Genomic DNA, 27,511 nt, shown 5'->3' on the forward strand with positions numbered 1-27,511 from the left:
CTAATCGCTGAAGTCTATGCTAACGTTACGACTTCACAGTTTGATTTGTATGGCGTCAAATAAGACTTCGTCTATCCTACGAGACATGGCATGAAAACCGAAAGCTAATCGAAAATCAAGGAAGAAAAACTTTCAGAGCAGTGGTATGACATATTAATTTAACTATTAACCTGTTTTCACGGAGAATGTATTTATGTCATTCAAGAAGCGGTGAAAGGGTAGTCTTGGTTGAACTGCTGGCTAGCGGACGTTAGCTATACTAAACTTAGCTATTGACCTAGCTAGCTGTTTTTCAGAACTGGCTAGGCTAGCAAACTAGCTTGCTCACATTCACTGTACCTAGCTACTATAGCTAGTGCTTATGGGAAATAAATCCTGTTTTATGCAGTGCATGCCTGCTTTATCAAATAAAATGGCCAAAGTAATATTTTGGTGTGTAAAAACGTAGCTAGCTAGCTAACAGTAACTGTTACTAACTGTTTCTAACTTTTAGTAGCTTGACTCGGCTGCATTTTGTATTGGGAAACACTTGGGAAAATGGGCTACTGGTATACTGGTACTGGTTTCTAGCAAATCATTTTACCAGATGGGCATTGCGATAGCAGATTAATACAGAAATTGATAGACTGCCAATAATTTGTTTAATTGTAATTAAAGCCGAAGGAGGCCATTTCGATTGGAGTCGTGTCTAAGATTATTTTTTAAATAAGTAAAACGTACTGTAAGAAGCAATTGTGGGGGAATGTTTATACTTTGGTTTGTTATTTAATAAATGTGTATATATTCACTGAATTCTTCTCTACCTAAAGTTTTTTTTTTCAACAGGTGGCCTTATACTTTTGACCTGTACTGTATAATCTTGGACATTCCAAAATTGGAATGGGGTAAGAAAATAATATTAATCTGATGTAATATGGGCTCCATCAGCCATAGTGTTCACTAACTAGGATAATAATATCAGTTCATTTATTTTTAAGCATTTCAGAGCATTGCAATACTTATATTAGCCTTCCAGTTATGTTTGTGTCAAAATTAACCCATTTTGAGCTTTTAACAGCATTAAAACACTCATAAGCAGTAGCCTATTTTTTTCAGAATGAAAATTGATGTTTTCCTCAACAACACGTATGTGGACATGTAAAATTGATGATGACCAAATTGATTTTTAAGTTAGGTACTGTTCCGAGTCAAATTTGACCCAGTAGAGGGCGTGCAGGGTTCGGTGGCTCATTCTGTCAGCATTTCATTGGTATCTAATGACTCTTGCTGGTCAGTCAGCCGCCCATGGACTTCATGTTAATGCTGCATATGAAAGGTCTTCTACCGACTCAATATGCAAGCTTAGCTGTAGTCTGCATTATGAAAAGAAGCAGCTGGTGACATGATGTGTTTTGAAAGAGAACCACGGGTGTCTACATTTTCCTGAATTGGCAGTGGGATTCTCGCATGAATGTGGCTGCAGTTGCAGATATTTGAGCACATGCTTCGTGTTGGAACTAGAACTTATTGACATGAGAAAGACGAACTGGCTGCTATTAGGGATGTTTGTGATAAGCAGGTGGAGCACTTGTCGCACTTGTTTCTGGGCCTGAAGCCACAGTGGACAAAGGACTGGTTCCTTTTAGAGGCTGTTGCCCGTTAGGCAATACTTGCCCAGCAGGTCAGGGAAATATGGAATCAAGTAACAGGTAGTATTTTATGCAAAACTTGCACAACTGCTACAGATTCAAAAAGTGCATCTGCAAGTCACACACACGGACATGCACGCTGTCATTCATGTGCAATATGAATAGATCACTTGCTGCAACTAAATTTCTTAAAAACCTTAAAGCTTTTATATAATACAATAACTGTTACCTTAGTGAGACAGCTGGTGATTATGTTTGCTTTGCTTTTGCAGATATTCTGTTCCTGGTTCAAGATTGGGGGATAGAAAACAATCTGTCTGGCTGCACAGTTAAAGGTAAACCACGGTGGTGTACAGTTGACATGGATGCCCTAAACATGTTGCCTATCACATTTCAGTTTAGTGGGAAGGTTAATCCCGAGTCAACCACACCTAACCCCACCCCAGGGCTGTGACTGTTTTCATTGCATTTTGGTACTGTTATGTCCCAAAGTTCACCTGAGTTAACAACTGGGGGACAACCATAGCTACAGCATGAATTAAGCCACTATATGACAGAAACAGTCTGATCAACAGAACATCATTTATTATATTACAAATACCAAAACTATTATAAAATATTACAACAAAACAAATTTAAAGGAATTTACCATACATACAGCAGGTTGCAGTGTAATGGGCTGGACAGGTCAGTGGGAAGGCCAGAGCTGGGTCTCTAGAAGACCAAAACTACACTTAGCTGATAGGTGTCTTAATCTCAGTCAATCATTGGCTTTTCAGGTATTATTATATAAAACTAAATAACCAGGAGGCTCATTTTCTCAATGGGTCACACCAAATAATAATCCATCCTTACCTGATTTTTTGAGTTGTGACAAAGAAGCTGACTGGAGCTTGGAGCACTGACTCATTTGAAAAATCCAGGTTCATAAGGTAAAAGACCTCCCCAGTATATTGCTCCATTCACCTGTATTTGCTAATTAGCACAATTCTTCAGCCAGGAGGTTTAACTACTTGGAAGAAACACATGGCTGGATTTTCACTTTCTGACCCCCAGACTTTCCACCTCTGTTCATCTGGCCCATTTATCAGGGGTGGGCTGTACATGTGCACAAATACATGTTCACTTGCCATGGCCCTTAGTTTGTGAACACCTAATGCATGAAGTTTGCCCACCTTAACAAAGCAGTGCTTTCACCTGGTCAGGTTTGACATTTATTGTCTTTAGTGACTTCATCTGTCTAAAGTACATTTCGGCTGAAACAGAATATTTCCTTTTTTCTGACACATCTACCTCGCAACTGCTGTTGCAATAAGCGTTTCATCATCACTGTAATGGATGCTGTTTAGTCTTTCTTTCCTTCTGTTTCTCCTCCACACATTGGCATGTTTCACCAGAGTGCTATGGAGATATCGTTCATTCATTTATTCCATCACTCCTTCCAGGCTGCTATAGATTTTATGCATCATCCCAGCCATTCCTAACCCTATCCATACCCAGCCATAGTATGGTGGCAAAGGGTTATTGGTGAAACAATATGACCTCTACAGCCAGTGAAGTTTTAGATTAAATCATATGACTTCTACTGAATATTCCAGTGCTCTAACACAAGTGTATTGCACTGATCAGACACTTGGTGGTGCTGTTAGAATTTAAATTCAATACTGCAAATGTCTCAGAATTGCTACTGAGCCTTTTCTCTTTGCAAGAGACATCTGCCTGTCAAAACGGCATAGGAAATATTAATTGTTATTTCATCATTGAATTATGAATTTTTCTTTATATTTCCTCGCTAACTTTGTAAAATTAGCTGTTAGCCATTTAAATTACAAGCATTCGTTCTTATGAAAGCAGATTGGTTTTGCATGCTTACAATGCATTACAACAATGGAGCCTGAAAAAAAAAGAAATGAATAGATTCATTATTTCAGATTTATCTCATCCATAAGAGCTTTTTATCAAAAGCATAATTGAATCATTGTGTTGATAGGTAGATACAGTTGTTACATCAACTCAGTAATTACAGGAGACAGAATTAAAGTTTCAGGCCCTTGTAACTTATTTACACAGTGTTTGGACTTTATTTTCAGTGTGAATTTGAGTTTAGTGCTCATGGTGTGCAAGATTACCAAATCAGGGGAGAAGGGTGAAAGGAAAAGACTGAAGAAACACTTCACACCCTTCCCCCCTTGTCCTATTGCAGGGGTGGGGGAGGGTGAGTGTAACACTTCTATTCTTTTTATTCAGTCCCTTCATGATGTTGTTCTGTGCTGTGCTTCACAACTTTATGTTGGCAGTGTTCTTCTCTACCCAGACATATTCTCATTTCCTGTGTTACTGCTTCTTGCTTCTGTGTCAGTTTCGCTGTGTCTGGGGTGAAAAAGGCAATGTTCAGCACTGTACAAGAATAAAACCTCAGTGTTAGTCCATGTGCCTTATCGCTGTTAGAAGGCACCTCTCCTGTTTTAGGCTCTTGAAATTGTGCAGCGGGAGGTTTACTATGCCTTCTCCCCTCCCCCTGTTACGTCTTTTGGGTCTGATGGGGGGAAGGGTCGGGGGGGGGGGTTATGAATGAATGTGGGTCTTTTTTTTTCTTTTTTTTTTTGAATGGCTTCACACTGCAGCCTTAATTCAGTAAATATATTCTTTGTATTATTAGCTTTTCCTGGTGCCATTTCAGCCTTCAATAACGGAAACTCCTGGAGCCCTGGTTCCAGAATAGATAGTAATTACGGTAAATGTGTCCTGACGTAGCCTCAGAAGTCACTCTTTCTGTCCATGTAGCAAGGCGCTTCTCATTTTTCTCCACCTCCTCTCAATTGCCTTTCTCTCTCGACGTATTGTTATTGAAATTCGACACTGAAACCTGACTCCCAGAGCTCTATAGATGGCCGCGGAACACACGTCAATTGATACGTCACGCTCACCCTCGCTCAGGATACCAATAGGAACTGTGAAAGCAGGCTGAAATCTGCATGTCTCCCAGGAGTCGATACTGGTCTTTTGTAAAAATCTTTTCACAATTTTAAAACATTATTTCGTTACGGAATTATTTTTTTAAGAAAAGATAGAATTTAAAAAAAAATTGTATAATTCTTTTCTTTTTCTTTTTCAGATTGGAACTGTTGTTTGAAATAAATATGTACATTTTGAGGCTAAATTCAGCCTCAGAATGCACTGTCCCATGGCTGGGAACGCTTTGCTCACTATGCCATTTATATACCCGCCTCTCTGGCTGTAGTATTGTGCTCGCTTCGGCAGCACATATACTAAAATTGGAACGATACAGAGAAGATTAGCATGGCCCCTGCGCAAGGATGACACGCAAATTCGTGAAGCGTTCCATATTTTTTAATTATTTTTTTCACCCGTGAGAATGACTTGGTCGGTCAAATAGTTGATATGGGCATTTTTGTGGTTTTGGAAAGGGATTTAATGTAAAAGACGGCCATTTTGTATTTGGTAAATCTGTTTTGTTTATTTTCAGTGTAAAATAATAATTTAATGCACCTATCATACATGAAAATGCAGCTCAAAGTACAATATACACTCAAAAAATTCAAACACTTAAAATTTCAAGGCAGCATACTTGAGTAACTTTTCATACTTAGGTTTTGAGGTTTTTAACTTAGACTTTTAAGTCATTATGCTAACTAACGTTCATTCGTTTTTTGTTCTAAAGAAAAACAATAACAATAACAAAAAAGCCATTTTAAAATAAATATTCAAAATAGAATAAATAGATAAATTGTCTTGCTTTCTATATATGTAAGATTTAAGGAAACAAAAAGGAATAGAATATTGTAAAAACAGGACATTAGATAAAACACAAAACCTAGAGTGAACAGGTTTTCAGCTAAAAATGCCAACTGAGCCTGCATCTCTAATATTTTTTTGGAGGAATGTGCCATAGTGCCATAGTGGCGCATAAAAACAGAAGGCGGTTTCTCCACTCTTTTTGCACATTACTCTTGGTACCTTGAGGAAACTGGCAGTGGAGGATGTAAGAGCTCGAGTTGGGACATACAAGAATTGAAGATCGGAAATGTATGTCAGTGCTTTATAAACAAGCTAAAGGACCTTAAAATCAGTTGTAAAAGACACAGGGAGCCAATTGAGCTTGTAAGTCAAATTGCCTCCAGGGGGCGTCTGGTTCGTGACGTCACAGCCCAATGTTAAAATCCTATTGACTTTTTAAAAATCATTGATTGTAAAATATCTATAGCGATTAAAAATAAAAGATTTCTCACGTTTTTTTGGGACCGTCATTCTCTGCCGTAGCATGTGCTTGGTTCTATTTATTTCAATCTCTGGATTTATGTCGATTTACGATATGTTGGTGGTCCTGAACTACACTAAAATCAAAGTCGCACGATATACGTCACAACCACGTGTGCTTGTAAGTCTACCCGCCAAGTGCGGTGCCTTGGCTGCCCCTAACTGCTGGTCTGGGATCAGATTTCCCTTCACAGGACCTAACATTTAACCATTAGTAGGAGAAGAAAATAACTGACTCTGGACCAGCAGATAGGGCCAACTGCACCCAACACCGGTGGCTAGCTAGCTATGCCCGCGACAAATGCGGTGTCACAGGTTAGCTTAATGCATTTTTTCAATGGTCAGGACAATAATGTTAAGAAGGGAGAAAATCATTCCAAATCCAACCATGTAGAGCAGGTCATATACAGCCAGAGTAGATTAGCGGGTCTGTTAGCGCCAGCATGAAAGATATCGTTTATAAAGTTTCGGTTAGCTAACGTTAACGTTAGGAATGGCTGGATCAGCAGGTAGCTAGCTAGCTAGTCAAAGTCAGGTTTATTTGTCATTACAAACCATATGCTGTACAGTACACGATGTAACGAAACTTCGTTTCGCAAGGCTTCGGTGTACAATAGACTTTCAGTCTGCTCACAGCACTTACAAAGGAATACACACATTGTGAAAATCAGAATCACAGTGCACTTAGACAAGACAGGTGCAGTAGGCAAGAGATAGACAATTTCTAATAAATAGTTTTATTAAAACATAGTAAGTAGTAAATATATTGTCGGTAATTTATCGAAAACCATGCTGGCTAGCTATATTGTTGTTGTGTTGTGATAAAAAATATATATGACGTTATATTCCATTTGAAATTACGTCTTAAGTTAGTTAGGTTAGCTTGTACTCTTTTATACGGTCTATGGTTGTACTTTATAGATCCCTGAAAGGAAATCATGTTGTCATCACGACCGTACAATTATGATGTGAAATAAACAATATAACTTAATAGTAACAAATCTGTTATTTCCAGTAATTTTAAATTGAAATACGATATCGAAGTGACACTAGAAATAGAAGGGCGCAAGCGTGTTCCAGCTGAGCCCTTACGATATAAGCGTGCGTCGTGAGCACAGTACCGGTATGTGTAGTTCCTAAGCGTACTAAACGTACACACCGTTGTACCTTGTACTTCTCATGGGTCAATCGTGCTGCTGATATTATATTTCATGAGTCATTGTCATGAGTACCGCATACCAATAGCTAACTGGTTCCCGACTTGTAACTAAAAATATCGCTTATTATTATCGTCAAGTAGTTGATATGGGCATTTTTGTGGTTTTGGAAAGGGATTTAATGTAAAAGACGGCCGTTTTGTATTTGGTAAATCTGTTTTGTTTATACAGTGGGCTCCAGAATTGTTGGCACCCTTAATAAAAATGAGAATAAAGGCTGCATATAATAAATGACACAGATAATAATCTATATGTTATGTTTAAACATATGGGAAAACTATATACTTTTATTTCAATACATTTACTCTCATGCATCAATGTTTTTTTATTAAGTAATCTATTTTTTTCTGAAAACCATAGGTGCCATAATCATTGGCACCCCTAACTATTATTATAAGTATAATCAAACAAAATAAAATTGGTAATACAATTTTACTTAATTTAGTTCATCTCAGTCTAAAGGAACTATATTGTGTCATTCCATCACTTCCAGTTTCACTAGAGAATAATAAATAATAATAAAAAGGTGTAAAACATATGGAATGGTTACAAATTTGCCAGGAAGAGGAAGCAAGTGCATGGTGTCCCCACGGACAGTGAGGAAGATGGTGAGGGAGGCCGTTAATAACCCAAGGATCACTGTTTAAGAATTGCCGAGATTGGTTTGTTTCTTGCCGTCAACAAGTCTAAAAAAAAAAAACATAAAATGGCACCTTCATACCAACTAACTCTTTGGAAGGGTGGTACGAAGACAGCCCTTACTAAGCACAATAAAGAAAACCAAGAATCTGGAGCTTGCCAAACCGCATTGGAATTATGACTGGAAGAGAGTGCTATTGTCAGATGAGACCATTGAACGTTTTGGCCATACACATCATCGACATGTTTGGCGGCAAAAGAGGAATGCATTCAGGAGAAGCACCTCATACCTAGGGTCAAATATGGAGGTGGGTCATTGATATTTTGGAGATGTTTTGTTGGCAGTGGTCCCGGGGCACTATTTTAGATCAATGGCACAATGAATTCAACAAAGTACCATGAAATTCTGGCAGAAAATGTGATTGTCTGTGTTAAGACTTGGACTTGGTCATAGGTAGATTGTCCAACAGGACAATGACTCCAAGCATACATCAAAATCTAAACAGAAATGCTTAAGTGAAATCAACATCCATGTTTTCCAATGGCCATCTCAGTCTCTAGACTTAAATTCCATCAAAAACCTGTGGTCTGAACTGAAGAGGGGGGGGGTCCATAAGCGCAAACCCAAAGATATCAATGATTCTGAAAAGTTCTACATGGAGCAATGGTCAAAAATCCCTCCAAATGTGTTCTCTAAACTTATCACAAATTATAGGAAAAGACTCATGGCTATCATCTTTGCCAGGGGTGTTTTCACAAAGTATTGAACCAGGGGTGCCAAAACAATAACTTGTTTTTTGGGGAAATATAATTTATAATTTAAAAAATTTTAAATTATAATTAAATAATTTTTTTAATTAAAAAATGTAAGACTTTGGTTGATTCAAATGAATCATTAATCAAGCACACTAGTTTACACATGTTGGAAAATAAAGCTTACGTCAATAACTATTATTTTTTAGTTTAGAATTTTTTTTGCATTTTTTGTGCATATATATCAAGGGTGCCAATAATTCTGGAGCCCACTGTATTTTCAGTGTACAATAATTAAATTAACCTATCATACATGAAAATGCAGCTCGAAGTACAATATACACTCAAAAAAATTCAAGCACTTAAAATTTCAAGGCAGCATACTTAAGTAAATTCTCATACTTAAGGTTTCATGTCTCTTACGTCAAACGGGGCAGGGCCTAAAATTGATTAAATATTGGAAATTCAATTTATGGCTATAGTCAGGGCCGGACCGTGGCATAAACTGTATGCGGTTGTTTAGGGCCACAACCACTAGTGGGGGCCACACGATCCAATGTTTATCTAAGGTAAATAATGAAAATACCCCCCCCCGCGCTCAACAGACTTCTTTAGGGCCACCAAAATCCTAGGGCCGGCCCTGGCTATAGTGCCAGATGGCCAGTGCCCAGCCAGTGCCAAAATTGCTCAGTTGCCATTTGGACTTAGCCTGTATCTTCTGACCAAAACTGAGTAAACAGATTGGAAAGTAATATTCCAAATTGTAGCCAATTCAAAATGGTGGCAACCCTTATGGGAACATTTAGTCATGCTTGAAAATTTATAAACTCCTTGTACATCCATCCATCCATGCATTATCTTTACCCGCTTATCCTGAACAGGGTCGCGGATGGTACTGTTTATTAAATTGTTATTAAGGGGTCATTAAATTTGTCACTTTCAATTATATTTTGTGTTGGGGGAATTTTTATTTATTTTTACTTTGGCTGTGTCTCCAGTTTCAAGTATAACTGTATGTTCCTAATGTTGACGAAAATTTCACGTAAGAACAGTGATTAGAGTTGGAGGCTGACTCCTGTCAGCACAGTAAACAGTTTTTCTTTTGGAGGTCAGATAAGGAGCACTCTTCTGTAAACCACTACATTGGGAAATAAGTTCAACAGTTATCAGTGTTTGGAACGGAAATTATTTGTTATAGTGTCAGCAAGAGTTGTATGGTGCCTCTGGGTGGTCTCAAATCACATATGCCCTAACGAACGGCATTACAGGTAACACGTGATCAAGAAATTAATAATGAAAAGGTTTATCAATCTTTTTTAAGGGAACTATTTTCAAACTGGGTATTCTGCTGCCCTCTTGTGGAAATATGAGTTGAAATATGAGTTAACCCGAAGTTCCCGTAAATGGCCATTAGGTGGCAAAGATCGCGCCGCGTATTGTTGTTGTTATTATTATTATTATTATTATTATTATTATTATTATTATCGGACAGCTCCTATGTTTCAGCCTACCACAATACTGTTGATTGGCTATAAAATATTGTCGTCTTTGGGTGGCTGCTGGGCTCACTCAACCTTTCAGTAACCTTATACTGCCTCAGAGACGCAAAGTCATGAAAAATACTGGAGTCTATGGCAAATATTGTATTTGACTTTGGGCAACGGGGCATTCAGCGTGCTGTCGTAGCTAATCGAGTTCATATAATAGTAACCTGTACGTGTAATTATAAATCAGCGCGTTTTCGTTTTCACTACACGCACTCATACATATTGCATATTTACTGAATGTCAGCGGTTAACTATGTGGTTCTGAAATACATGACGTACGATTATAGTTTTTTTTTTTTTTAATCTATCATTGGTTTCTAAATTGCACATTCAGTGAGGGCAGAACAGAATTTATTTGGCTAGCTGGACGCTTTTACTGCTCGTGTGCATTTATTACATAAACTTACTGTTAGAGACAGTTTTTACTCAGAAGTGAATCTTTTTTGAGAGTATGTTTTTGCGAAATGACGAATCTGGGTTATCTAAATACAGACGACATTTTGCCTTTGTTTTTGCGAGTCACCCTGGTCATAGCCCACTTTCTAAACTGGGAAAGAGGGCTGATGTCTGTTTCCGTAGCTTTAGGACAAGTTGCAATGAATTCGAATGTTTTTATTATAGATTATATTGTGATGTGATTATGTAGGAAAATGGAGGAGCCATGGGATTTCGAATTTGTGTCGCGAATTATGGACGGCCTGGTATCGTTCCTGTCCGAGTTTGTGGAAGACTGGCTAGCCAATGATATGAGGGTGGCCATATTTAAAATCCTATTCAGCTGGCTCGTTTTCAGCCTTATCGCCATTCACTTTGCGTGGAAAGTATATGGAAACACAGTCAACGACATGTACTACAGGCAAGGTAAGAGAAGACCAATTCAAACAAGCGATTTGCCTGCTTGATGTGTTTCCAGGTAATTGGTGTGTTTGGCAGCCGGTAATGCTAGCTGAATGCTTATTTCACGCATTTAGTTTTACAACATAATATCGGCAAGTGTGCTTGTGGCTGGTTTCAAGAATTGCGTTTGTGGACATTGGTTTTTCAAAGATATAAAATTTGAGAATTGAATGAAGTCATTTGCACACAATAGGATAGATGCAACGTACGCAATTGCTTCCACTCAAAGGATGACAGATTGCCGTTTTCTGAAATGGATTTCATTAATGTACGTGCATTCCCTCGGTGTTCATATTTAGGACAAAAATTGTAGACTTGTATTATTTTTGTTAAAACACATTCTCTACCTTTCTGCAGGCACTGGGGGACAGAACGGTGGTACTCCTGACACAGCACCACACCTCAGTGGCTGGTAGGTGTCTGTGCTTTTGTTAGACAAGATATGAGTTTCGCTGACTTTCTATGGTATACTACCTGGGTGTTTTTGGTGGGGATCTGATTCAATTCATCATGATCAGGTCACTTGCACAATCAGTCCGTCTTATTTGGGCTGCTTAATTTGACAATAGGGGTGTGTTTAACATTGCATTACCCAACACTCTTGTTTTTAATATTTTCTCTGTCAGGGAGAGTGCTGCTGGGGAAGTCTTCAAGACGCACCGAGAGTAACAAGAACATGCCTACCGCTGGTGCTGGCCGATCTGACTGCAGTGTTCTGGCTCTCTAACCAAGCAGATGTGAGGGAGTCCTGCTGATCCTTCCCGGAGGCGGGGCACTGCGTTCATGTGGAAACTCTGGAGCAGCTGGGCTGGGGCTGAATGACACATGTCAAACACCAGCCAGGGAGGACAACCCTACCATAAACCAAAGGCCCTGAACAGGAAAAGAACACTTACACAAATCAAAGCCATTAGGAAATAATGGGTGAGGTCCTGTTTTATACTTTTCCCCACCTCTCCTTGTGAGCTCCAGTCCTGCCCATACACTCCTAGTAGCAGTGGTTTGGTGGGCCAGCTGTCACAAAGAGCAGCTGGCTTGTTCCCAGTGTTTGATAGATTTAGAACGTGTTTTTCCAATCATAATGCAGGGGCTGAACTCTGTCCACTGGCTTTCTGTCCAGCTGAGGCTTAGTTAACCCACCTGGGTCAAGCCCTCAGAATGGATCTCAGCAGCATACTGTGGAAGGGGGACACCTCTGTTTTATCTTCCGTGCGCCTATCAAGAAGGATATCTGATATCTCAAAGTTATAGAAGTATATCATTCCTACACCACTAATATGCTTTTACTGTCCGTGCAGGGTAAATGTCCTTATTCCTGTTCCATTCACTCATTAACCTGACTCTGGCCTCAGTCATCAGAGTTGTTTCAGACCAGGCCACACATAAGTCATTGTACAGTGTGTAACGCTGGTTAAATGTGGCAGGCCTGGCTGGTAAGCACAGCTAATTTGCATGAGGCAAAGTCAACTTTCTGAATTTGTCTTGAGAAAAGGTTCAAGGGAAGGTAGTGAGTTAATTTTAAACATCATCTGGAGGGGGATAAGTGCCAGGATCAGGATATGCTGAGCTTCAGGCCTCGTTCCTCGTCCTCACATCTAGCAGATTTCCTTGGATGCACGGATTGTTGGCAGTATGTAATCAGAAGATTGCGATTGAGAACCTTTCGTTGCTAATGTCACTATGTATTTTGTTTGCTGTAAAACAATAAAAGCCTGTCAGACCCAGTCATGTACATTTGTGATCATGCAGTGATGACCAATATGTGAGCAGAAGAGAAAAAGAACAATGGCTTCCCCTGGCAATGTGTGAGAAGTCATTATATATTGAATCGTGGCCATCTTTAGTCTATGAAATATTAGAGTGACATGTCCCATGTTCTCACTTGAAAGTTCTGAATGTTGGGAGTTAAATGGAGCTTTTTTCCCTCAGATTTCAGTTCCTCAGCAGCTGTGTTGTGACAAATAAAAACACAGATTTTGTGCTCATAAATAAATTTAAAAAAGGAATTTTAAGATTTATTATGAAGTGAATAACTCAGTTAATCTAGCCAAATATCTTTAAATTTCTCATGGTCTTTCCATATAAAGCAACAAATGAATATTTCCATTTCAGTTCAGTGTTGGATTTATAACTGCAGAGTTGGTCTGGATTTCTATAAAATTGTGATTTAGAACCACACAGTGAACTGAACTGTAGGCCACACCTATTTTTAAACACAAATGTGCTTATCCTTGTTTATGGAAAGAACGATGGGTAATCTAGTGATTGTCCTTTTGAATGTGTGCCCTTAGGGTTAGATATTTCCATAAAGAATGCTTATAAGCGCATGTATGTTTTAAAATAGGTGTCCTACGGTGAAGTTCATTGTGGATATAAGTCACGATTTTATGGAGATCAAGACCCACTGTGGGGTGTAGTGGATACCCATTATCAGCATTTGAATTGTGGATTTCGTAACACCTTTGTACCATTTCAGCTGTGGATTTTTGAAGTGCACAGTATAATATAATTATTATAATTATAATAAAAACAATAATACATTTAGTGCTTTTCGCATGTTTAATGTGTTATACAGAATAAAAGACTCTTACAGTCAGTACAATGATATAATGAAAAATGATCAGCTACCTCATACACACTGAGTGACTGAGTGACTATGGTATTGCAGTTTTCTTTTAGTCACAGTGACCTTTTGGACAGATCAATAGACAACAATCAATACAATTTGTCTGTTGTACAGAGACCTATTGCACAAATTAATAACACACCAAATTTGGATTCATACAAGGAAGCTATTAAGTAAAAAAATTATAGTACTCTACCAGTGTTTCCTGTGGAATTGATCTCTTGGTGTGGTGGTGGATGTCTGAAGGGGGGGGGGGGGGGGTGTAGCAAAGGCGAAAAAGTTTAAGACTATGAAAACATAACCTCTTGAGACTTCTTAAAGGTTTTTTTTTATATATCTAAATCTATCTTTTAGCTCTGACGAGCTCTTGATACAAGGAATAGCAGTTTGCAAGAGCTAAAAAGTAGTTTTAGATGTACTTTAAAGCCATAAAAGGTTTGTTAACCCTTGTATTGTTTGTAAATATTGAAGAAAAATAGGCCTGCATTTTCAGTTATGGTGGGGTGAGAACAATTAAAAGAGCACATCATTCTTGAAGATAGAACTTCTAGATGGACAATGTGCTCTTTTAGCTCTTGTAAACTGCTATTCCTTGTATCAAGAGCTTGTCAGAGCTAAAAGATAGATTTAGATATTTTTTAAAAAAACCTTTAAGAAGTCTCAAGAGGTTATGTTTTCATAGTCTTAAAGTTTCTCACCTTTGCTATACCCCCCCCCCCCCTTCAGACACCCACCACCACACCAAGAGATCAATTCCACAGATCAATTTTGAGGAGTAGGTACCGGCACGGATTTTGGTCCAATTCAAACACTGGTTAACACTATGGTATTTTTGTAATATTTGAAGCGTCGCTACCTACCTTTTCGTTGTCTTTCGTTCACTGAAGAAAAAAAAATAAAGTAACGCTTTTGACAGACAGTGCGACCTTCGGAGCACGGAGCGTGCGGCCTAGGCTCTTTTTGAAAATAAATATGTGGACGCGACAGTATGGTTTTGAAAGCGCATTTAGGCAGAAATATTTAGAAAGTTTAACATTTTTAATTTATGAATTTAATATATAGGCCATATACAGTATATATATAATTTTTTATTTTATTTTAATTATAATTTTTTTGTTGTGGTGTGGCGGAACCTTACCAGCGGAAACGTTGACTCTACAAACATTACAAGACAAGATTATTTAATCTTAATGGCCCTTTTGAAAAGGTCCGTTTTTAATAGGGATTTAAAAATAGGAAGAGTCAGCATTTCTAATATATTTGCCTAGGGTGTTCTGGGGCTATTGAAAATAAGACTGTCATTCACAATGTGCATATTAGTAGTAGGCACAGTAAGTCTGGAATTTATGGGCTGGATTGGGGTGTTGTAGTGAAGGAGCTGAATAATGTAGTCCAGGTCAGAACTGTGGAAAGTGTTATATGTGTTGGAGAGGACCTTGATGTCAATTCTGTACTGAGATTAAATGGAAAAGGGGTCATGTGATCCTTATTGGGTGTGCAGAAGACTGGCAGCTGAATGTTGTACTTCACCTTGTGTCATGGAGGCAGGGCTATATTATACAGTTTCCAAGGGTCACAAACTATTTTTTATCAGTAAAATAGGACCTAAACCACTGAAGAGCAGAGCCAGAAGTGCCAAGAGTATTCTCCATTCTGCCCAGTAAAATGTGATGGTTGACAATCTAAATCAGCTTTTTTCATGTTTGAGGTAATAAGAGGCTAATTTTAGGGCTGTAGCATGTACAATACTAATGGCACTGATGATGCTAGCTAGAAGTGGGCTAAGTATATGTGATTAGGATCACTTGTGGAACCTGATAAACCACACAAACCAAGGCGTTCATCCAAGCTATGATTTCAAGACTCATCGACAAAATTTGAACAGAAATGGAGACAAGCTCTTTGCAAAATCACAACAGCTATTAAAGGAGTAAATGGGCCAGATGTGATCATGTTGAAATCTGGAGTGCACGTCTGTGTAGCGTCCAACCTTGTACTCAGACCTTTTACTTGGTAAACATTTCTTCCAGCAGGACTCAGATAAAGGATGTGTTTTTGTAGGCTGATCACTGGGTTTAGCTTGGTAAACTGGTCAATGAGTCCATAACCCTTGAGCAGTTATTTTTTAGGAGTTTGGTCTGACAAACAGTAGGCTTTATGGCTTATCAGCATACAGCATAATGCATTTGGAGAAAATGTTGCTGTATGTGGAAAATACTTTAATACTCAAATCTGATGTTTTTATTAAAATATAGTCGGCAGCCTTTATCTCCAAAGGCTAAAATATTTTTAGCTATGCCCTCTTGTGTGTGATCTGACCAATAACATTTCCCTGAAAACATGACAAAATCCAGCTCATAGGGAGCTACTGGGTCAGACAAGGATGCAAAAACACTTCCGTCTGCAGTTTGACTTCATTTGTGAAGCCAGAAAATATGTTCTGTTCAGATGCTTCACTTGCAGTCACTTTCCATCAGTCAGTAAAAAAAATTTTCTTCGATTCTACAATTTTTTAATGAAATCTCTTAAACTTTGAGTCAATTTTCTTTACTTCTTAGATTATAGTTTTGTTTTTTAAATACACTTTCATTATCCATCACTTATTTTAAACAGGGGCACCTTTCAACTAGCATGCATTCCTATGGGTGACCAAGTGGCTGGGTGAGTATTTGCAATGTGTAAAGAGCAAACACACTTTCTCAGTAAAGCACAGGCCTATGGATAATAAATAATGAATCCACTACAATATACATAATATCCTTTATTTAAGCAATACCACATCCAGTGTATTTTCCATGTGTCCTGAGAGCAGTAGAACTGAAAATGAATACTACAAAATACAATACAGGTAAAACAGGCAGACTACTTCAGATAGCATTTCTGACAAATGTGATGCTTACAGCAGCCTCTCTCCGTCTTGGTCCCACAGTTTTAGTGTTTATCTGGGCTACGCCTGATGTAGTCACTGCATGGTGCCCCTCCCTTTGTCTTCTTAGTTCGTAGTGCTATTGTCTGTCCATCCTCACAATCCTGTTCCAGTAGAACTGTATGTGATCCCAGTGGGCCCACTTGGGCCAGGGCTGGGAGATGCCGTCACGGGGTGGGGGTGGTTGCAGGTGTGGGTAATAGTAGCAGGTGCACGTCCATCACATTGGTACCAGTGAGCCCAGGCAGAAGCAGGTGCCGGCCAGCAGAGAGCTGTGAGAAGAAGGTAAAAGAGTCGTTGTTGTTGAGGAAAGGTTTATGGTCAAGCCCCTGCCCCAGTGCCTCCTGACGCAGCCTCCCATCAATCACAGCTCCGGCTGCCTCCGTGGGTCCGTCCTGCCCATCTGTCCCTCCGCTCAAGAACACTACGTCCTGCAAGAGGCTCTCCCTGCCCAGCTCCATCCCTAGTCGCAGTGCCAGCTCTTGGTTCCGCCCACCCTTCCCCGTCCCCGTCAGCTGCACCGTGGGCTCTCCTCCTGCCAGCAGGCAGGTGGCATCCCAGCCTTCCCCACGGCCCTCACTCAGCGTCTGCATCACACGGCACAGATCCCAGCTCTCCACGCCCACTTCCGGGCCCAGCTGCAGGATAAAGGTGCTCAGGTCAGGTGAGGAGGCACCTGGCGCACAGGCAAAGCGGGCCAGCAGACTGTAGAGATGGGCGACAGAGCGCACATCCCCACACACCCCAGGGGACAGCACAACTGGACGAAGACCCATCTCCTGTGCAAGCCGGGCTGCACTCTCCAGAGCGATGCTGTTTGAGCCGATCACAGTGTTCAGCACACGCCCCACGCCCTCGTATTGCTTCTTCTCCTGTGTATACTGTGGTCCTGCTTTCCCCAGCACCTCCCTGACGGATGCAGGCAGCGAGGCAGAGAGCCCATGGCACTCCAGGATGGCCCACACCTCCTCCGGCTGCATCTCAGTGTGCACTGTGGGGCCGCTGGCGATCAAGTCCAAAGGGTCTCCTATCACATCTGACAGGATCAGAGCCACCACCTGTAGAGAGAGCACTGCATCTGGTTAGTGTGTTGTAACATGGGGTTCCAAAGCATTTTATGGCCCAATATTTGAGCATTACTTACGCATGCATCTGCACCCTTTGTGTGAGAGTTACCTGGGCAGGGTGGGCAAAGTGGGCCAGACCGCCTCCTTTTAGCAAGGAGAGGGCACGGCGCACCGTGTTCAGCTCCTGGATGGTGGCACCAGCAGCTGCTAATTTTCGTGTCACATCCTGTTTCTCGTCCAGTGAGATGGGTGGCACTGGAGCTGGCAGGAGTGCCGAACCACCACCTTCACACACACAATCATACGTAAGTCACATTGGCATGAGTCTCTCAAATTTTCATCACATTTGTAATGAATACCTGAAATTAGCACAAGCAGCAGGTCAGATTCGGTGAGAGCACTGGCCAGCTCATGGATGCGTTTAGCTGCTTTCTGGGCATTGGCATCAGGCAAGTTGTGCTTGGCACCTTCAAACACCTCAATACGAGTGTCTGCTCCAAGTAGCATTTGTCTGAAGCAGAAGGGGAGGTGTGGGTTATAGTAGCAGTGCGGAATCAGCAGTTAACAGTATTCCCTACTAGTCTTCATTTGGGACATCTAAGGAAATGGTGAGGCAGTGGGTACAGTCTGCCCTTAACCCCTGCATCATCTCACTGAACTGTAATCCTAACCTCAAATGTTACTTTGATAGCGAATGTGTGTCCTTACCCTTTTCCATGGTGTCGCAATATCTCCTGGATACCATGTGGCACGCTGACAACACCTTTCACTAAGTGGTCTCCCACAATCCTTTCCGTCTCAGCTGCCATACCAAGAACAGCCTTGCCAAAGCCCACTAGGTGAAGGTTGTGTCTGAGGTCAAAGCTGTGTCCAGCCACATGGAGGCGATCTCCTCTCCGTTCCAGGCTTCTACGCACCACGCTGTCGGGCTGCACTGCTCCCACCGCAGCCGCAAACACATCCCGCACCCGCTCGTCTAGCGACATGCTCCGCACTGACACTCCCCCTAAACCCAGGGAGCGACAAAGAGACAGAGGCCAAGAGAGAGACAGGACACGTGCCATGCTTCAATCACACCTTGCTCACTAAGGGATCGCTGCTCAACACCTGCAACATAAGAGAACATTACATCATCTTTGTTCAGAGCCATAAATATTTTCATACTTAATATATTGAGATATAATAATAAACTGCATTTCATGTATAGCTCAATAAGCATGTTAGTCAATAAGCCAGGGAATCAACATGGGGTATTTGCAGGAGACTCATGAAGATACACGTCAGAACTGCAATCGAGGCTCTCAAACCAACCCTCGTTTGCAGTTCGCACCTCTTTGCTCCAGGTCAACTGGATCTCTTTTGGAAAAAAAGATTTGTACCCACCTGGACAGGGAACTCCTTTACTGCACACACTGAGCTCTCTCTTTTTGTTCTGCTGGAACTTCACTGATTAAACTTTACTTCTGGTGCAGAGGTCTGCTCAACCTCTGTTGACAATATGAGTAATAATTGACTATGACTGTATACCTGAGAGAAATGGGACAGCAGAGGGGACCTGTAAGCTTATGCGTGCGCATGAAAGGTTCCACTGAGTCAGCAAGGGTCAACAGTCAGTCAGTGTGAAGCTCCTGCCAGCTCCTCTCCTGGAGTCCATTCCAGTCTTCCCCACCATGCAACAGTAGGGCACGTGTGCTTGCTCGCTTATTGGCTAAGCAGAGGGGAGAGTGTGGGAAGAACAAGAAACCTACATCACATGCATTTGCAGCTGGAAAAACGCAAACCTATATATGCATACTTGAACCTTAATGTAAATGAATTCGAACCGTTCTCAAACTTCAAAACCCACTGTTGTTATAACAAAGTTGGTCATTTAATCAGATTAATTCCATCCTGCCCACAGACCAGTCGTAGCTACATGCGTTTTTAACCAGTGCCGATTTAGACGTCACGTTAGTGTGCATAATTATAGGTTATTTCTCTGAAAATAGTCTGTAGGTACTGAAGAGAACTGAGTTTCTATCTAAGTCTTCACATAGTTTACCTAGATCGGTAACATAGATACATACAGCTTTACACAGGACGTTGGGAAAACATGATTCAGCTACTGTGACCGCGACGTCCCTTGTGGATGAAGCCAAAATATCTTTTAAATAAGCTTTTTCGACATACTAGCATAGAAGGTACAGTGTGACACCAGCATTTAGTATGGGAAATGTAGTACTAAACAGTTCGAAACAAACGTAAAATGGAGGATGCGTGCTCCTTTGGGACGTGCGCGTGTCCGAGGAAAGGAAGGCGGGGCTTACCTCGGAATCAGGCTTCGAGAATGTTACAGGCGGGTTTTCGTTTCTACATTTGAAACGCCAGTGAATAAACAGTATCGTTTCGTCAATATTTAATTATAATAGCTACCCAAACTATCGTTTGGAGTAGTTGAAATTATTTTGAGATCCACGAAGGAGAGGCCGGCGCCCAGACAGGGACAGGGGCCATGAAGCTTACGGACAATGTGCTGCGGAGTTTTAGGGTTGCAAAGGTTTTCCGAGAGAATTCGGACAAAATCAACTGTTTTGATTTCAGTTCGAACGGCGAGACTGTAATTTCCAGTAGCGACGACGACTCCATTGTATTATACGACTGCCAGGAGGGAAAGTGAGGCCAAATGCATTACATTCAATCTAATATTGATAGCGTCCTGGTGATGAGCGTGCAAAAAGAGGAGGCCGAATTCTGCGCTTTGTAGCTAAGCCTAGTTTGCTACCTAGCTACTAGCGGTTTCCTCTTCGTGCGGCCTACTGCAGATAGCGTATTGCAATCATGTGCAGATTAATTTGATTAAAGTTACAGGGTTTGAGAAAGTAGGGAAATGTTTTATATATAAATTAGCACATTGGTTTAGCGAATGAATGCAGTATATAGACGAGCTTGCTTTAATTTCCAAAATCATTGAAAATTAAAGTCACGATTTATTTTGGTGTTAGCTAGCCAGCTAATGAATTGAATTGCGTGAACTAAGTTACCCGGCTGGCTAGCTACAAACTCTGATGTATTGTGATGGGTAGCTAATGTTTGCCGAGTTAATTACAAAAAATGAATCGTGAAAAGTTCGGCCTGCCTTTTTAAAGGTAGTTTCCTAAGCTATCGATAGCTATTTGTTCCTGATAAAATAAAACAGTCGGAAAAAATGACAATCATTCGCTAAACTAGTACGACTGAGAAACTGGAGGTAACGTTTTGTGGGGGCGCATTTAGTTGATTTGGTCTGGCATGCTAGATAAATTGGTTAACTTATCTTGTAATTGGGTAATTGACATTGCCTGGCTAACTAGCTACGTGGAATTTGTGGTTTGAAGTGGGCGCGATTTGATGGATTTAGAACTCACGCAAAGTCAATGATCATAAAACTGATTTATTCATGACACAACCAGCAAACCCCTATTTTAAAAAAAAGAAGATGCATCATCTTATGCATACAGTCATGCATTTTACTTTGGAGCTGTATACAATCCAATGATGTTGCCTATGTTGCACATTTAGGCGTTGTGTTTACGCAGCTGACTAACGATGGATACCTATAACTGGTCAATGTATTAGCTCTAAATTGTATTCCCGGAGTGGAGTTGATCCTGCGCCAGTCCAGTGATACTAATCCACCATTCTCTGCTCTCCCTTCTCTCTTTCTGGTTCTGGTCAAGACCAAAGCGAACTCTCTACAGTAAGAAGTATGGAGTGGACCTTATTCGGTACACGCATGCGGCCAACACGGTTGTCTACAGTTCGAATAAAATTGATGGTGGGTCTTTATTTACTACCGAGTCTGTGCCTTGTTGAAAATAAACATTTGTGACAACATTTTTCGTTAACCTCTCAACGTATTTTTTGGGGGAATTGCTTCATCAAAGGTGTTAGGACATGTGCGATAGTCTTGCCATGAATTAATTAAGTGTACGCCTGCGGTTGAATCTCCAGCTTCAGGAATGGTAGCTGGTCCAAGGATTCTGCTGTGCATAACAAGCCTGTCCTGTGCTGAGGTAGTTGTTTGTACAGTTTGAGGGTCTGTGATTCCGCCCGGTTCTGGAGCTAACTGTACAGGCCACTGCCTTGCCCAGGACAGAGCCATGCTGCTCATCGTTCCACCCAGGTTTGTTTATGATCATGCCTCTTTATTGCCTGCCACGTGAAAATATTGGAAGCAAATGAAATTTTTGTGGTCCCGTTTTGGAACAGAATCTCAGATGGATAATGTATTTCTACTCTTTGAACTTACTTTCAATGTGCTACTTAACAGACACAATCCGATACCTGTCTCTCCATGACAACAAGTACATCCGGTACTTCCCTGGACACAACAAGAGGTGAGGTCAATGACTGGCACTGTGCCTCCATAATGCTTTTCTGCCTGTCTCATGAACTAATAAATCAATTAGTTTTGTCACATCTTGTGCTCTAAATAGAAAGTTATTAGAATGAAGTTATTGTCACAAAAGGAGAATGAAGTTCTGTGCATTAGTATTTTTTTTCTACTCCTATTAAGCATCGTTGTTTTGTGAACATGGTCCTTCATCACAGACTGACATGGTTTTGGGGAAAGTTGCTGTATTTGCTAAAAAGTTTCCATCTCTCAACAGGATTTATTGGTCTGTATAAACAATTTTGGAAATGTTTGTTCCTGCATGTTTTTAGAAGGCATTGTTTATCCGGTGTCACAAGTTTTAGTCTCAGTACATTTAGTTATGTGACAAGTTGTTAATTGCATAAAACTCAGTGACCTGTCTGTCTAATTTATTGCCACTTAATAATGACCATTTACCATATGTTTGAAGCTGGGGCAGCTTTAGAGGCGTGCATTGGATTTCTCCTGATTTACAGGCTACAGAACAATTGTAGACAATGCTGGTCCCTAGCTGTCTTTAATCAGTAGGATTATTGCTTGGTAGTAGAATATACTGTTACTGTTAAATGGTGCCGTGAGGCAGCAGTGTGGTAAAGTATGGTGCTCCTGTCTGACAGATAGGCGCATGCTGTGTGTTTTGATGTTTTTCCGCTGTGAGTGGATTTGCTACCTTTAGTGAAATTATACCTTATGTCATCCAGCTCCTGGTTTCATGCTTTTGAGAAGTTCTTGAAAGTATTCTGATATTTCAGGGTTGTTGCACTCTCCATGTCCCCTGTGGATGACACCTTCATCTCTGGGTCTCTGGACAAAACCATTCGACTCTGGGACTTGCGCTCCCCAAATTGCCAGGTGCGTCAAGTTACCTTCCTAGAGAGGTGAAAATATAATGGCCCACCTTTGTGTGGCTATTTACGGGGGTGGTGTTTCATAAGCACTGAAGATCATAATCATTTTCAGAATAATCAATTATGCCATTGTCATTAAATTTTTCAAGTGCTGTATTTTATGATCGTTGTAAAATACATTCATTTTAAACATTAGTGCTGGTCTGACATGGCATGTTCATTTTCTAAGGATATCTACTTCCTGTTTATTCTTGAGTGGAAGTGCACTAAATGGCCACTGCTGATAGGGTGAATGTAAACGTCGTGTTAAGTGCTTGATTAAACAGTCTCCATATGACCATTACCAAGTCCTCCTGCAGTTGGCAGTATAAGAACTTTGTTGCTTTCAGAATTAAAACACTGAAAATCTGAATGAAATTAAATTGAATGTCCTTGTATTTGTTTTTTATTGGTTCTTTTTGCATGATATTTTAAATTTTAAATTATGGTTTTGATTGTGCAGGGTCTGTAAAATTGTAACATCAATTTTCAGTATAAGAAGGTTAATCATGGTAAAATTATTGGTGGGGATAGTGTTCTGTGATCTGCTGTCAAAAGCCTAAAGTGCCTATAGGAGGTAGAGTAATATTTTTACCTATGTAGTATGCTTACTGTAGTTACAGCAAGTTTTGTCATGAGAACACTTGTGTGTAATGTTTTTTGCAAACATAAATGTTTTTTGGGTATATTTAATATCAATCACGCCTTTGTGTTATAAAATTGCATTTCTGCTTTTGCAACGAGTCTTTTTAAGGAGAGTGGTGTGAATGAATTGTTCTTTTAAACAATACAATATTACATCTGGTAAAAACTGGTAAAGAGTTACTAAGGAATATCTGTAAGTTTATTTAAGATGCAGAATTAAACACCAATGAGATATGTGTGGTTTCTGCTTTTCTTTCTATGTGTGGTTTCATACTCAAGTATATTAAGGTGCCTGAAAAATGTCAGAACTCTCTAGGTTCAGGAGCTTATTCCTACCTGCTCTAAACCACACTAACCCACTTCCTGTAATGCTGCACCACCATGTCATGAAATCCCCTGGGAGAGTCCTGAGCAAGTTAATAATGTAAATGTTCTGGAGATCATCTGCTTCCCTAACCGCTTCCCCTTCTCCGAGACCTGTCCATGAACCTGGAGTTTGTAGTCATGCTTAGTGGTAAAGTCCCAGATGAGCTTTGGACTGATGCATGGCTAACTGGCTGGTTGTCAACCAGTCAAAGCATTTGTGTAGACAAGTAAGATGTGAACTAACATTGAGCAAAACAGTTTAACGAAAAGCCTTGTTGTTTCTTTGTATCTGAAACAAATAACTTAATATTTTTAAAATCAATTTCATGTTTGCTTATTGATGTTGTGCCTAGTTTGGTGGCACCCACAACCTTTGCCCAATCACCCATACCTCACTGCTTCCTCCCTCTCAGGCTCCCTGTACCTCTATGCCGTACACAAACGTTGCCACTCCCACTCTTGCATGGGACCACTGGCCTCTGTTCCCAGTCAGTGTTTGTCCTCATGTCTGTTCCCTTCTGTATCTATTCGTCTCAGGGGCTGATGCATTTGCAGGGAAAGCCTGTGTGCTCCTTTGACCCTGAGGGGCTGATCTTTGCTGCCGGAGTGAATTCTGAGATGGTCAAACTGTATGATTTGCGGTCCTTTGACAAGGTACGTGTATCTGCTTATTCTTGCCTTTGCATGGATTGTGTGCTGGCCGGGTCCTTCAGCAAGACTGCAGTGTGTTGTCAATATCAGGTGTATATGTGTAAGGTTGTATGTATGCGCTTGAATGTTTTTGACTGCTGGTGTTTCTTTCAGGGCCCGTTCGCCACCTTTAAGCTGCAGTATGACCGTACTTGTGAGTGGACTGGGCTTAAATTCAGCAACGATGGGAAGCTGATCCTCGTCTCCACCAATGGGGGTGCTCTCCGCCTCCTTGATGCCTTCAAAGGAGCCATGCTGCACTCCTTCGGGGTAAGGATCTGTTCCGGTTTTGCCCTGTTTCAGCACATCCCATCCCAGCATCTCTCTCTACTCCTTCTTGTATACCTTGTCTCACCTGTGTGTTGTTTTGTGTGCGTCTCTGCAGGGTTACAACAACAGTAAAGGAGTCACTCTAGAGGCCTCCTTCACTCCTGATTCACAGTTCATTATGATCGGTGAGCCCAGAAGTACATTAAGAAACAAAAAAGCAGAACTGCTCCATGTGAAATGCCAGCTTTACCTCTCAGCACCAGTGGCAAGAGTTTTTTTTGTCTAGTGTTCCCTGCTGGTGCTTTGCTCAAATATCACTGCCCCTCTTGTGCCCCTCATTTTTATTGGCTTGTGCCCCTCAGGCTCAGAGGATGGGAAGATCCATGTGTGGAATGCAGAGAGTGGAATGAAAGTAGCGGTTCTGGATGGCAAGCACACCGGTCCTGTCACTTGTCTGCAGTTCAACCCAAAATTCATGACCTTTGCCAGTGCCTGCTCCAACATGGTGAGATGCTGGCCTGGTCAGTCGCCTGCACACACTCATGTAGTGTCTCACACTTGTCTGCTTGCGCACAGATGCACTCAACCAATGTGACTTGGTCTCTCTGCAGGCATTCTGGTTGCCCACTATTGATGACTGAAGAGTTGTGCTGGACACCAGAACATGTCTTGAGATGGGAACATCCCTGTGGTGATCTGTGAAGAACGTTGAGATACCCTGATCTACATTTAAATGGGGCAGTATAACCTATCCTTCCTGCTGTCCATTTGTGGTATAGATTTCAGAGGAGGCAGCAGATACTGGGGTGGTAGTCTGTAAATATGGGTGCTACATGGGTGTTTTTTTTATTATTTTTGTTTGTTTTTGTATTTTTATTGATACTGTGTCAGTTAAAATCTTTATTTTGGTACTTCAGCCTCAGTGTTCCATCTGTGGGTTGAACATGGGTATGACTGATACCGTTTGTGGTCCCCAGGACTTTAGACATATTCTGGTTTTCGACACGTACACCTATTCAGCATAGAGGGGAGAGTGGGGGAAAAGACCGGTCCTCCTTCCTACAGAGACACTTTTACATTTTAAGAATTTTAAAAATTGCTGCTCACTTTTGAACAGAAAATTAGCATTTTCTATTTATGGATTTAGTCAGTGTATGTGATTAAGGGGTGAAGGTGGTAGAATTCCACCAAAATGGCAGTAAAGCATTGTAATGTGGATGTCTTTGGCTAAGCTGCCAGGTGAAATTCAGAGATTTGAGAAGGGTTCAGATGGTGAATGTATGAACCATCAGTGTCAACCTTCCCTTCACCTACTGAAATGGTGCACACTACTGCGCTTTCTGCAGTTCCAATATTTGGGATTTAAGTCTAGGTCAGGAGGACACAACTGGTTGCCCATTACTTCCCTGCACTGTGGTAGTGTGATCCTTGTAATATATCAGAATGTCAGATTATCAGAATTTATCAGAACGCACGATTAACTCAGAATGCGGAGTTATAATTTGTGCTGGCTCATCTGCAACAGTTCTTATTTTGTAACAAAAGCCTTCGCATACGTGTCAGACTTTTTTTGTACCGCGTTATGTATGTATTGTCAAAACAATAAAAAGCCATCATAACGTCTGGAATTGTTACTTTAAGATCCATTTACCCACTTCTTGCTGTTTCTGGGTTACGGACTGTATAGCTCTTAGGTTGTGACCTTCATCAATGTGCAAGTGCTTCAGTCTTGGTGGTTTTTATGCCACTAGTCTATTTTCTATCCCCAACCATTGAAATGTAAATGTGATGCGCAACCTTTTATATTTTCTACTTCCTGAAAGTACAACACTGCCTTTGAAAGCTGCCATCAGTGGGTCTTCCAAGTGCTGTATGAAATATGTTTCTTCTGGATCCAAAACTGATACAGTTGAATTCCACAAGCATGCAGAATCCACACCATGGAATATGCATATGGCTTCCACCCACTGATGCTGTGCAGTGCACAAATGATCTGTACCTAAATTGGCTCCATACCTACGTTTGCCAATTGCCACTCCTTAACTGATAATGCTTCAGGAACCCTGTTTTTTTTTTCAGACCTTGAAACACTAATCAAAATATGTCGTAATGTCTTTTTAGGGTTCTTTGTGTGTTCAACAGAAGAACCGATGCTCGGTGCATTAATGTGGTTTAATGACCATACAATCAGGAATGGATTCCTTACTGCCAGTTCCGACACGGGTTCCTGCAGGGTGAAAAACAATTGAGGTCACCCAGGGAGGGAGGATTATGTTTGGCAGGGCATATCTGCTTCACTGAGCAGGAGTAACTCCTTTGGTTGGTTAAATGGGTGCACGTGGTCTGCCTCCATTTGATAGTTATGTAATGTATAATGACTTGGTGTAGTATAGAGCAATTTGAATAGGTTCAGGCAACTGGATTCTAATTGTGATTATACTCCCCAGAAGTGACAATTGATTGTCATCTTAATACATCTTTCACGTTTTTAACCTAATTATAGCCGTTAAATTGTATTGAACACTATTAGATTATTGTGACCTGTTCAGCAGGCAGGGAATGAGTAGGTGTGTGTCCTGCACTCATTAACATTTATATCCGTAAGACACGTCATATGTAAACCATTCCTCATTGCTAGCTTGGTTCCAGCCGGTTCAAGCGGTAACCTTACACTACCAGACA

At 40.8% G+C, this 27,511-nt stretch overlaps 3 protein-coding genes and 1 non-coding gene across 7 annotated transcripts; 3 read left to right on the plus strand and 1 right to left on the minus strand.

Moving 5' to 3' along the window:
* The first annotated feature begins 4,873 nt into the window (after positions 1–4,873).
* Positions 4,874–4,980, plus strand: LOC118208733. The gene has a single exon (XR_004761631.1). It is a non-coding gene; the product is annotated as a U6 spliceosomal RNA (small nuclear RNA).
* A 5,570-nt stretch (positions 4,981–10,550) lies between these two features.
* Positions 10,551–12,687, plus strand: tcta (T cell leukemia translocation altered). Its single transcript, XM_035383581.1, has 3 exons — positions 10,551–10,923; positions 11,317–11,371; positions 11,586–12,687. Exons 1-3 carry the CDS (start codon positions 10,713–10,715, stop codon positions 11,626–11,628), a joined length of 309 nt encoding a protein of 102 aa, XP_035239472.1. The 5' UTR covers positions 10,551–10,712; the 3' UTR covers positions 11,629–12,687.
* A 3,646-nt stretch (positions 12,688–16,333) lies between these two features.
* On the minus strand, positions 16,334–20,000 carry glyctk (glycerate kinase). 4 transcript variants are annotated; one of them, XM_035381953.1, is made up of 6 exons: positions 19,885–20,000; positions 19,106–19,286; positions 18,287–18,584; positions 17,938–18,089; positions 17,688–17,863; positions 16,334–17,569 (listed from the first exon to the last, which is right to left on the minus strand). In XM_035381953.1, the coding sequence occupies exons 3-6, from the start codon at positions 18,562–18,564 to the stop codon at positions 16,679–16,681; spliced, it is 1,497 nt and encodes a 498-aa protein (XP_035237844.1). In that variant the 5' UTR covers positions 18,565–18,584; positions 19,106–19,286; positions 19,885–20,000; the 3' UTR covers positions 16,334–16,678. The 4 variants fall into 4 exon arrangements, with proteins under 4 accessions (XP_035237844.1, XP_035237843.1, XP_035237842.1 ...); XM_035381952.1 differs by lacking the exon at positions 19,885–20,000 and adding an exon at positions 19,645–19,802; XM_035381951.1 differs by lacking the exons at positions 19,106–19,286; positions 19,885–20,000 and adding an exon at positions 18,962–19,098.
* Positions 19,875–26,452, plus strand: wdr82 (WD repeat domain 82). The gene is made up of 9 exons (XM_035381960.1): positions 19,875–20,230; positions 21,274–21,371; positions 21,867–21,933; positions 22,724–22,823; positions 24,407–24,523; positions 24,674–24,829; positions 24,945–25,014; positions 25,192–25,334; positions 25,441–26,452. The coding sequence occupies exons 1-9, from the start codon at positions 20,070–20,072 to the stop codon at positions 25,468–25,470; spliced, it is 942 nt and encodes a 313-aa protein (XP_035237851.1). The 5' UTR covers positions 19,875–20,069; the 3' UTR covers positions 25,471–26,452.
* Positions 26,453–27,511: the final 1,059 nt, after the last annotated feature.

This window comes from Anguilla anguilla, chromosome 11 (genome assembly GCF_013347855.1).
Source record: "Anguilla anguilla isolate fAngAng1 chromosome 11, fAngAng1.pri, whole genome shotgun sequence".
Classification (NCBI taxonomy): domain Eukaryota; kingdom Metazoa; phylum Chordata; class Actinopteri; order Anguilliformes; family Anguillidae; genus Anguilla; species Anguilla anguilla.

What these genes read in the sequence shown, in the direction of transcription:
- tcta (XM_035383581.1), top strand. Translation starts at nt 10,713, where the DNA reads ATGGAGGAGCCATGGGATTTCGAATTTGTGTCGCGAATTATGGACGGC. An exon ending in CGACATGTACTACAGGCAAG is followed by an intron (nt 10,924 to 11,316) that starts GTAAGAGAAGAC and finishes ACCTTTCTGCAG; the next exon opens with GCACTGGGGGACAGAACGGT. An exon ending in GCACCACACCTCAGTGGCTG is followed by an intron (nt 11,372 to 11,585) that starts GTAGGTGTCTGT and finishes TTTCTCTGTCAG; the next exon opens with GGAGAGTGCTGCTGGGGAAG.
- glyctk (XM_035381950.1), bottom strand. Translation starts at nt 18,642, where the DNA reads ATGGCACGTGTCCTGTCTCTCTCTTGGCCTCTGTCTCTTTGTCGCTCC. An exon ending in GCTGCTTGTGCTAATTTCAG is followed by an intron (nt 17,864 to 17,937) that starts GTATTCATTACA and finishes GTGTGTGTGAAG; the next exon opens with GTGGTGGTTCGGCACTCCTG. An exon ending in ACTTTGCCCACCCTGCCCAG is followed by an intron (nt 17,570 to 17,687) that starts GTAACTCTCACA and finishes CTCTCTCTACAG; the next exon opens with GTGGTGGCTCTGATCCTGTC.
- wdr82 (XM_035381960.1), top strand. Translation starts at nt 20,070, where the DNA reads ATGAAGCTTACGGACAATGTGCTGCGGAGTTTTAGGGTTGCAAAGGTT. An exon ending in CAGTTCGAATAAAATTGATG is followed by an intron (nt 21,372 to 21,866) that starts GTGGGTCTTTAT and finishes GCTACTTAACAG; the next exon opens with ACACAATCCGATACCTGTCT. An exon ending in TTCACAGTTCATTATGATCG is followed by an intron (nt 25,015 to 25,191) that starts GTGAGCCCAGAA and finishes TGTGCCCCTCAG; the next exon opens with GCTCAGAGGATGGGAAGATC.